Source organism: Annulohypoxylon truncatum (genome assembly GCF_022578515.1).
Source record: "Annulohypoxylon truncatum strain CBS 140777 unplaced genomic scaffold F4807scaffold_33, whole genome shotgun sequence".
NCBI lineage: Eukaryota > Fungi > Ascomycota > Sordariomycetes > Xylariales > Hypoxylaceae > Annulohypoxylon > Annulohypoxylon truncatum.
This window is the reverse complement of record NW_025953819.1, coordinates 316,356-327,923: the sequence shown is the minus strand read 5'-3', so window position 1 is coordinate 327,923 and position 11,568 is coordinate 316,356. Positions and strand designations below refer to the sequence as shown.

General features: G+C 47.8%; 1 protein-coding gene across 1 annotated transcript; it reads left to right on the top strand.

Annotated features, from left to right (window-relative positions):
- Positions 1-8,272: 8,272 nt before the first annotated feature.
- F4807DRAFT_226860 (uncharacterized protein) lies at positions 8,273-11,388 on the top strand. Its single transcript, XM_047994117.1, has 3 exons — positions 8,273-9,148; positions 9,201-9,489; positions 9,543-11,388. Exons 1-3 carry the CDS (start codon positions 8,528-8,530, stop codon positions 10,655-10,657), a joined length of 2,025 nt encoding a protein of 674 aa, XP_047851129.1. The 5' UTR covers positions 8,273-8,527; the 3' UTR covers positions 10,658-11,388.
- The last annotated feature ends 180 nt before the right edge of the window (positions 11,389-11,568 follow it).

Sequence of the window (11,568 nt, the reverse complement as noted above, 5' to 3'; positions counted from 1 at the left end):
GACCCCCCCCCCCCCCCCCCCCCCCCCCCCCCCCCCCCCCCCCCCCCCCCGCCCCGCCCCCCCCCCCCCCGCCCCCCCCCCCCCCCCCCCCCCCCCGCCCGCCGCCGCCCCAAAGAAAATAGTATGTAGTAATGACTCGTAGTGAGCGCCGAGCGCCGACATGATGCGGTCTAGCTTCTCTAAAATATTTCCACGGGTTGATGGTGGCCCTCCATCCAATGGGATGCCGGCCTGACGCTATTAACAAACAGGGTTCTCTGTTGCAATGTGCATGCTCAAAGTCATTGGGAGTGGCACGCGGTGCAGCCACAAAATACCTCCTTGCGCTTATAGTAATTCCCCAGGTGGAATGCCACTGCGACGGCAAATTGGTTGCGTTTCATTTGCATTTGGGGGGCAGAGATGGATGTGATATGGCCCTAGATGGGCACTTCTCACATATGAACGAATCCTTCGATGGTTGGATCTCCGATAATGGTTCACTGACTATTACTGCAGCTAGGGCGAAACTAACGAGATGCAAACTAACGCTTTGGTCGTCAGGTAGGGGTTGGCATTGACACATATTACGATCCGTACTGTATCGAACCGATCGGGCAGCTGACGTTGACGAACCTAGACAGCTTCCTTGACTACCGTTTCTCCAGAATTCATGAGCCTTGCCCTTAATATTGGATTCGTATCGCTTCACATAAGACGGGGAGACTCCGCGGCGCTTTTCATGTACTTGGCGGTTATAAGTACGGCTAAGTGTCGAATAGATATGTACCAACTTGGGTGTCTTAGAAGCATATCACTCTGCTGAGTCTGGGAATCGGCTCCTAGTTAAGAAAATTGGTCCCTAAGCTTTTAATAGTCAAGCCAATCAGAGTGTGGTGACCCTGGATATTCAAGTGGCGGGGACGTTGGCGCGAAATGGTAGGAAGTCAAGCCACAGTACTATGATAGGCACTCAAAGGAATATGTACTAGGTAACAATGTTATTAAAGGCGACCGAGGCTAGTTATTACCTGGCGTCATGTACCGGTCTCGTCAGCGAACATGCTATGTATATTTAGATGGCCCTCACTTGTGCCATTTTGAGAGGACGACCGGCTAGGAAAGGGCTAGACCTTACATAGCACGATGTGAAGTTTCTAGCGACGCTTGTGCTATGGCCCATGATAGCGTCGTCGGGTGAGGTGGCGTATTAAGGAATAAAATTGAATATCTCGAACTGTTCCTGTGAGATCCACTTAGGGGACTCATCTTGCCCATCTTGCCCATCTTGCCCCTTTCGTACCGAGATGGACTCTGGGTCCTAGGTCTCAGAGCCGAGTCGGCATGAAAGCGCCGGCCGAAGGTCACCACCGATAGAGACCGACCACTAAAACCGGCAGCTCGCCGTGATGGGTCAGGACTAGAATCCTAGAGAGGATGAAATGCGGTCAGAAGGGGAGAGAGTAAGTATGGGGGTGCGGATAATAAATTTGATTATTAGCCAGGTTGCCTGGTACTATGTAATGTACCTGTGCTTGTTACGGAGCAAGGAAGACCGAATAAGTACCTGGGTCTCTCGGCACGGAGGCTTTATCCCTGTGCCCACGGTCGTTTTTCTGGCGAACATACCAAGTATGATAGGCACACTCCCCGGCCCCTCATGTAGGGAAATGGGAACTGTAGCGCGGGACGAAACCAGCGGAAGCAGAGGGCTGCAAGGGTTAACTCTGGTGGTTATACTTATTAGGTATATTTACTTATCCACGATGCGATGTCGTATTCGGTTGGTGCGCATGCGAAGGGGAGAAACTCTATTAGCATAGTAAAAAGCAGATCGTCGGGAATGTTTGGTTGTAACGGCTTCTATCCATGAACCCTCATCATACTATGTAGATATGAGAGGGAGGAATGCGTCAAATGAGAGACTCCGGCTGCTCATACCGTAGAGCACCGATGATCAACTGGAGACATGTCATCCTCACCGCAGGAATAGCGTCAGGTTGATATGCATGCTATCTACTTTATCGTATTGGGATCGGGGCCATTCCAACATACATACACCACACACACGTGAGAGTTATGAATATCTCGGAGAAATTCTGTGTCGAATCAAGATGAGACGGAGGATTAAAAAAAAAAAAGAAAGCTGGGATTTGATAAAAATAACACTCCTTTCACATGAAGCGCCAGTCGACCTGGCAACCTTTAGATATTTAGCTAGGTAGATATAGCATTGCGTTGGGTTGTTCGAGAAAGCATGGCGTTTTTAGTGGTGGTGATGGTGACAATAATATCCAGGAATCGATCGCACGTCGATCTGATGATTCTTTTGGGGCTTACGCCGCAGTTGTCTAAAGCACTAATATGTAAGTGTCTACTATGTATGATGGAACTTGCTAGCGGTTTATACGGCGAACTTCGGCTCCGGTACGGTCGACGATGTTCATAAAGACTTTGCGTTGTAAGTCGGGTCATATAGGATAGGCGTCAGTCAACCTTAAGGCAGCAGGCTGAGCCATGCCGTCGTAAGCGTTTTAGTGATGATTGGCTTTCTTAGAAAGATATCCCGACCGAGTACCTACTATGCGTACATGCGCGCACAACACCTTCTTAGCGTTGCCCCTTGGCCAGGTGTTGTGTTCTTTTTATCGATCATGATGCACCCAACTTGCGATGTGCTTCAAGGCAGGCCACAATAGGTGATTAAACCTAGCAACTTATTGATGATGATGGGACATATACAGTCAAGGCGGTCGTCATGCAAGCATTCTCCTACTCGGATTGGGGATTGATTGACTGCAATGTTCCCCTGATGAAATCCTGATACTAAGACATCTCATGCAAGTTCATCGCGAGTCATCAACTCAGAGTTCAAACAGATTCGCTCTCGTAGTCTTATATCGTGGGGTGGGTATTGGTGAAAATGATCCAATAACGACAAGCGAGTGGTCCTTGGCGGATAAGAAGGAAAATAATGATACACAACTTCACCACCTAATGGCCAACGGGGGTTTTGCCGCTATCGAATAGTTCCTTCAAATATTTGTAGAATACATGGGGATGTATGGTATGTATACACTATATAATATGTGCTATCCTGAGGTAGACCTTACCGTATTGGACTGGTACTCAACTGTACGTAGGTAGATGTACATACATATCTACCAAGGCGACGAGGCAGAACTAATAAAAAGCAATATTCACTAGGTACGATACTTGCACTAAGTAACAGGTTGCAGGTAAACTCAACTCCTTGTCGAAGTCTTCCAACGAAGCATCGTGTCTTATATGTACTTATGGGTGGAAACAAGTTTCCCTTTTTCCATACCGTACGATGGCGATCAAAGGTCGAATTATTATTCGTATGTCCCTAGTGGTGGCGTCGCTATCATTCTCAAAGCTGGGCATGCAAGCCGCGCATCTCGCCCACGGGCTAAACTAGGAGGTAGCAAGGCTTGTCAGTACTAAACAACATCTCCGCCTCGTCTATGCCACCACCATTTTTCCCCTTGTAAAAGGACGCCCATTCTAGGGGATACATTACCACCTTAGACGACCCATCGAAGCCAGGACGGTCCGAGTCTTAGGCCTGACAACGCTAGGAGAGGCCGTAAGCATTACGTGGTACTCAACGTTCCTCCGACGCTGCAAGTCTCTTCCCCATTCGCCACAGCCGTTTCGCTATCCAAGTCAATTACATAGTAAGTATGTACATAGCTGAACATTGGAAGTTCGAAATGACAACCCCGTGCGGCTAGGCGCAGTTATCCAGTTATCCAGTTTCCAACTTTGCAACACCCATTTGTTCATCGGTAGGCGGCGGCGGTAAGGTTGAACGTTTTTGGATTCCACTGGAATTCTGCATGGTGCTGGGGACGACGCGGCATCCACATTATCGGATGCACTTCGTTTCTAAAATGCAGAATGCCAACTCGCCCAAGGGTCGAAGGGATTTATTCGAAATGCAGGCTGGAGTAGGCGAAGGCCGTCCGCGGACGCGGGCGTGTCTTTAGTGAAACAAGCCTATCCCGTCAAGTCGCAATAGGAGTCTCCTAGGCTGTATGTGCGCTTCCATTAGGGTTCCTTTCACTTGGCATTCCCAAGATGCCGGTACCACCCCAAGATGCCTCTTTTTCCCTTTCCCTCTCTTTGACCCCGGACGCATTAAGAGATGCCCGTTTCCAGCCTAACAAGTCCTGTTTGAAGAAAGTTGCGTATTCCATATTGTACTTCAACCGAGCCAGAAGCCGAGTTACATCGGGGGGTGCTGCTTTAGCTCTCGGACAAATTTGAAGGACGGAGTCCTCCGCCGTTCGTTAGACACAACATACTACCATGTAGTAAAGAAGAAAGCTATCGGGCTTGTTTGCAAAGTTGGCCCACTACCCTACCTACCTAGGTAGGTATGTGTGTATGCATGTATGCATGTATGTATGCAATCCATGAGTCCATGTATTAGGTTGCGGTGGCACATACACAAAGAAACAATTTCAAGACAGCGCGGCTTCAACGCTTGTTTTAGGTACATGGCAAGTCTTTGACAAACCCCTTCTCTCCCGCCGGAAAACGAGAAGTGCGCGAGAGATTATCGATCTGTTTCATTCCGCGCTTCGTTTTAGGTGGAGATTGACCATGCCTTTCAAGAGACGCCAGGCACTTGATCTTTTAAGAAGGGCTTTCCGTATTGCGCGGGGCAAACCCATGGATCTCTTTTAGGTGTAGATCTGTTTGGTGAGTTCAGACTTAATATCGGCTGCTTTCGTAGTCACGAGGGGGACAAGATTTGCTAGCATTTCTTTCATACATACGTATCCCGCCGACAATCTAATAAGATATGGAAGTCATACATGGTTGACGTTGATGATATCCTGCATAGCAAGCACAATGCGTGCCTATCTTTGTTTAGGACGGATGAAAGTGGTTGTCCTTGACACAGTGTAAATACTAAGCGATAGCTGCTAATATATTAAAATAAGTTTCACACGAGCAACTGACTGGGCTCCTTTGCGACCAGTGCGTCGCGGCTTGGATCTTGATTGATGATCGATTTCGAATAGTAGTTCAAAGTACCTACACTACCTAGATACTTAGTATATTCCAAAGGGGGTTATATAACAGTAGTATAATATACGCGTACCGTACGCGGTATCACCTACGTATGCGACTCCCATCCATAACGTTTGAATACCTACATGAGATTCAGGTAACAAGATAAAGGGGGTATGTACTTGTGACAGCGGCCGATCGTGTGTTACACGTGTTCTGTAGCTGTAGCCGTGTAAGACCGAATTGTATATGTGGACATAGGGAATCTCCGGAATGATCAACTCAGCCGTAATGAAGTCTTACATATAAACTTCCAAGGTTCCCGAAGTCCCGGCAAGCTCGTAAAAGTCACGGCACGACACAGGTAGCCAAGTACTTTCCTAGGTAGATAGCCATATGTGACGACAAAAGTATGGAGTAGGGGGGAAACACGGGATATCGAAAGCAATGGGGTCTTATGGCTGTATGGTTGCCGTGGACTGACGGTGATGTGTGAGGGATTCCGCCGGCGTCTCAGCGGAAGTGTATGATAATGATGTACTGTATCATCTACCAAAAGTATTATGGAGATGAATTCATACTACTAAATCGTTAAAATCCTGAATTGGATTAAGCGACAGAATTGATTGGATACGAGAGGGAACAGCGTGGGGTTAAACATCGGCAGGCGTGTAGATAATAGAAAGTTACTTCCTCCCCACTTGGCGGGTTTCTTTTTAGGACTTTTATCGTTTTATCGCTAACGTTTTCAGTGCCTATCTCAATTGACTTTTTCCATCCACACCCATCAATGATCAAATCGTGGTTTCCCCTCAGCCCTCCTTTATTACGAAATTTACCTAGTGAAGTCCCGTTTCGGTCATCCTTCTAGTATATACCTAGCGTCCTTTGACCTTTCATCTTCCGCCTCGTTTCCAACCCAAGCCGTCCCAGCCCAAGGAAACAAGGTAACCAAAAGTAAAAGAAAAGCCGCCTAGACCATCAAATGAGTTGAATGATTCAAGCATTCAAGGAGGCGTGACGTTGTAAATTTGCCGCTAGCATCCATTAAATGTTCGTGTTTGTCGTCGCATCTTGAAATTCTATGTAGGTACTGACACAACCGACACACCAGTCAAAGATGAGGACGAATGTGTGTCACTAATAAAGGCTTCTGCTGCTGTACATACGGGCGCCGGCCCAGTAATCAAATATTGCTGTAAGGAATATGAAGCTTTTGAAAAGTGGAGATAGCATGAGTCCATTCCACACATTCAATTTGAATCCACTCTCACCGTCGCACTCATAATATTTATCCTAGTGCGCCGAATTATGACAGGCGTAAAAAGTGCAGGTAGGTACAGTGGGCAATGGGCATACCAACCCGTACTTGCCTCCAATGCACTATGCATCAATCCACCGGATAATGGATAGTGCATATTACGGTCTAAGCAAGGAAGGGGCTTGCTGACGATGGATATTTCTTTGTTCTAGGTTCCCTACTTTCCTAGCCAATTGTTCGACGTTATTATGACTACATAGTACCTATTACTACGTACATGCTACTATGAGTACATGCTACATAATGGATGAACGTGTAAGGTTAGGTGCACCCCACCCCACTTACATATTAATGGAAGTTAAACGGTACAATTGCCTACCAGGAGAAAAGCTAGTAAGGCTAACGTACCTTCTAGCTACGCAAGGAAATTAACGTTTTCAAACGCCCCCCCTGGTACGGGAAACCTAGTCGTGACTGCTTTTGCTGTTGCTGATGATTGCTGCGCTCCTTCTCCGTTCTTGACGAGGCAGGGATTCAAGTTCAAAGCCTTGTTCCAATTCCAAAACCTTCCTAGGCAATTAGCCCACACTTACCACTTACACGCTCACACACACTGGACACACACACAATCCATACAACCCATACTCCCATACAACCCGATTTCGACCACTCACAACCACTAAAACATTTCAGATCATAACCCACAGTCCACAGCTTTCCCTTTACGACAATACATACGCAACATACGCAACATACGCACGCACCCACGCCCTTCATTATCCCTTCTCCCCCCCTAGTCACTCACTCACACTCATACATTACCACTCTAAACGATAAACGACCTAATAAGCCTTGGCCCTTGAATATTTTAAGCCGTATCCACGGACCCACGGCCCAATGGGCTGCGGTCCACGGTCCCAAATTACCCACTATCTACGGTCAGCTTGGCCACTCACACGCTCACAAGGTTGTCATGACTGTCATGGTTGCTGAGGTACCATATCTAGGTATCAGGTATCGTAAGTATCAGGTATCAGGTATCATACATGGTAAGTATGTACTACGGTACCCGGCCAAGGTCCATGGAACACGCCAATCATCGGTTCGATGAGCAACCATAACAATCCAGCCAATCCAATCCGATCCAGCCCAGTCTCAATCCGGCTACCTTGACCTCCTACATGACACTAACTACTACCACAGTACCTGAGGTAATCACTGCATACTCCAGTATCGTCGTGTAAGTCGGTTGTACATACAAACAAGCCCTTCCTTCATTCAGTCATTCATTCAGAAAAAATTCATTCATAATATCTAATCCATACCCTGCCTCACCTGGAACATTCGTGACTTTACTATTTGTCTGTATCTTACTTATTACTTTCATGATACCCCAACTTTCAATTGAAGTCTGTTCATGGGTCCCTATACACTAGGATATCGTTTAAGAGAACTTCCCTTACCGAACGTGAATATAGAAAAGAGGTAAAGAGCAGGAAGCAGAAAGAGAGAACGACGAGAAACAAACCCGGGAAAGGAGGCATACATACGGAGCAGTCGAATTGGTAACCTATCCAGATTCCTAATAAGCTGCCTGATCTCCTCGTGCAACCGCGGTACGGCAGCAGCAGCAGCAACACCTTGACGGTTGTTAAGTTGAGCCTGGGTATCATATCGTTTCTGACAACATTTGACAACGCTTGACAACCTTTGGACAATATTTGGAACATCCACCTCACCTGTCTACGGCAACCCACCACAACCACCACCACCTGGATATTCTGGAATCAGGAACGAACAAACTCTCATAGACGGTTTGCCTCGTTCCTTCCTAGAACATCCCTTCCTGTTCGACATGGCCCATCAGAGATGACCCGTAACCATCTTAATATATTCGTCCACCTGTACCAACATCTTCGATTAGAAAACTTTTACTCCTCACACGCCGTAGAAGAAGAGGAACACCGAGAAGGTGAAAGGGACAGTACAGTCAAGAACGTTTAAGCGTACCAGCGTCAGAGTCATCGTCGTCGTCACCCTAATAAAGTTTCTTTCAGTACGGTACGATTCGGTACGAATACACCACGACCCACCTACGATACGCTACGATACAATACCAAACGACCCTCACTACCTACCCTCACTATCGTCACGACTGACATCATTTTATTATTTCTTCCTTTGATTTTCTCCATCTTCACCTTTCTTTTTCCTAAGGCGACTTATCCGAATTAATCCCACATGTCTTCAATCGCCTTGCCCTCGAACTTTCGCCCGCATCTCCCTTCTCCAACACAAACCACTTTTACCACTTCGTACCCTTTGCGCCATACTACGAGTTTAGACAAATTACAGGATCATCTACTCGTTCACGGTACTCACCTGTATAAGGGTGGTCTTCGAACGCCGCCCACCGAAAACATGAGCGCAACTATCCACCAACCCGTGTTATCCAACACGTATAACAGCCATGTCGCTCTCGCGAGACAACCGAATACTCTGATGCAGACTGGTCGAACTGGCGGTGCACACTCTGGCACTATGACGAATTCTTATCCTACCACGCATACACTCCAACAAGCGCAATATCAACAGCAGCCGCAATTCACCCAAGCAGCTGTACCTCAACCAGTCATATCCCAACCAGTATACCCCTGTTCGCAGCATTCACAACACTCGCAGCTGTCTCAACAATCGACTAAACCAACGACTAGATCGACGACGCCTGCCTCTACGGGTTCTCTAAGCGTGTATTCGGAGGGTACGATCTCTAGAAGGGATTCGGCCATGGTAACACATTGCATGCAACTCCCTTCGTGTATTAGCCCAAATGGTGGGAATTTGGATGACTTTGCAGCACTGGTAATTTTCTGCCGTACTACCTTGCCGTAAACTGTGGCTAATGTGTTCTTAGATGACCTGCTTTTTCTGGTTCGAGACCATGGATACGATCAACGCTGCAGAGCAAATCAAGCAGCGTTCGCCCACTGACCCGATCCCCCCGTTATCCCAGTATACCGAGCCGTGTCCTGTGTACAAGCAGTGGGTGAATAAGATTCTCTCCACAACTCAGGTTACGCAGAATGTCATATTACTGGCACTGCTGTTTGTTTACCGGCTGAAGAAGGTGAACCCAAAGGTAAACGGAAGTCCGGGTAGCGAGTATCGACTGTTAACTGTAGCCCTTATGTTGGGCAACAAATGTAAGTATCTTGCCTCCTTGTTTGGCACCGCAGCTTGCTAATTGGCATTATAGACCTGGACGATAACACGTATACCAACCACACATGGGCGGAGGTTTCCTCGATTTCGGTGAAAGAGATACACATAATGGAGGTCGAATTTTTGAGTAACATGCGATACGGCCTCTTGACGTCAAAGGAAGAATGGGATGAGTGGCTCCAGAAGCTTGCCTGTTTCCACGAATATTACGAAAGGGCGAAGATTGAGGAGCAACGTCGGAATGCTCCGCCTCCCATGCCGATGACTGTGCCATCCCCGAATCACGGAAGATTCACATCTCCGTTACCATCACCCACTAGTATTCTGCCTTCGACCGGACAGGGCGCGCAGATGTCGCTTGCAGCTGCTTACTCCCCCAATTCGGCCATTCAGAACCAAGCTTGGAGTAGTTACCATCGTGCTCCGTCGGTCTCTCCTCTCGCGTCCAAGCCGAGTCTTGGTCATCCCATGGTGCGCAAGAGAAGTTTAGAGAGCCCTGATGGGCTCGAACATGCGCCGAAGAGAGTTAGCCGCCAGGTCCCTGCCGCGATGATGCCGTCGACCCGACCAACCCAAGGAAGCGCCGAAACGGTTCGTCTACCTGTGCCACATCTTACACTTGATACTAGCCAAGCGGTTACTCCGTTTACGTATCCTCCGGCCCATTACCCCCAGCCGGCAGTGTCGTTGCCCCCAATCGGATCAGGCGTGAGGGCGATGTCGACCGTGTACCCTACTGCCACGACTAGTTGGGCGCCTCAAAGTTCCATGGTCGCTACCTGCGGACCGCAGACGCCATCTTACGTTCTGCCGCCCAGCTACGGCACGCCGACCAAGCGACAAAGTCCCACGAGTTTGACTCCTTTTGGCTCATCCCCATTGGCTGAGGCGTATGGAGCCCATACCCCAGTCTCCAACTCACCATTGGTTTACCTACAACAGCGGGCGAGTCCTTATAAACCGGTCCGCCGTGTAAACCACCTACTTAATCCGCCCCCGTCCATGCCCCTTTCTCAGTACCACCTAGGATCGAACCAGATGCATTACCAGCCTCTTGGTCGACGGAATGACCTACGTTCAGGCATCGTTCCGGAATTCCTTCCCGCATATCCTCCGAACCATCGATCGCCAACGAATCACCCATACTAGTTTTCCCTACTGTACTCAACAAAGTCCTAGCACTCTAGGATATTCGCGCAACCGCCGTATTTTCTTAGTCTTCTGTCGAAACATTTGCATTGGCATCGGCGTTTGGAGGCAGCATAAAGTCGATACGAACTCGACACCTCACGGACACAAGGATCGTTCTTCATTTTTTTATTCCCAACACGATTGCATTATACACGGCGTTAAGTAATTGCAGGTGAAGGCGTCTCATGGCATTTGAGGACCGATTATTCGCACAGGGTGGTGATATGTTCACTGCAATTATGTACTTTGGCTGGGCATATGGTAAAAACAGTTCGCGTGTCTAGGACTGGGGTGGTTGGGAGAGGCCCAGATCTAGTCGACGAACTTGCACACGGACGAGTAGCTATTCCGAGCTAATACTCGCCGCGTTTATGTAAATAAAGGGTTTGCCATCAATAGAAGCATCCCGAAAACAACAAACGAAAACCTGAAATTTCTGGAATCACATTGCGTCTTTGTGAATGTGCGTATAGTATGTTATATTTCGCGATGATGTCACATGGACCCTGGATCTCCAAATTCTTTGCGTTCAATGCGGGGAACTGAGATGGGGTAATTCCCCAATGAGGGGAACAAAGTTATGATTACGTTATTTGATTGGCTTGCTCCGGCTTATCGGAGAAATTATTTTGCGGGGTTTGGAGATTTGGCAGCGCAACATGACGTCCAATAGATATATCATACCAACAGCCTATGGATGTCTTGCTTGCTACTTCAGTTAATAAGTGTGCTTTTCCCTTGCATACCAAGATCTAAGTGTCTATCTTTACGTACATTTCTATTACATTTAGTAACTACCGATGTAACTACCTACTGCGGCTTTGTTCAAAGAAGGTTCCCGCGCATAAGATCCATGCATTTGGCGCCAA

Excerpts from the sequence above, each read along its gene's own strand:
- F4807DRAFT_226860 (XM_047994117.1), top strand. The coding sequence starts at position 8,528 with ATGTCTTCAATCGCCTTGCCCTCGAACTTTCGCCCGCATCTCCCTTCT. Across the intron at positions 9,149-9,200 it reads TGGATGACTTTGCAGCACTG|ATGACCTGCTTTTTCTGGTT; the intron begins GTAATTTTCTGC and ends ATGTGTTCTTAG. Across the intron at positions 9,490-9,542 it reads CCTTATGTTGGGCAACAAAT|ACCTGGACGATAACACGTAT; the intron begins GTAAGTATCTTG and ends TTGGCATTATAG.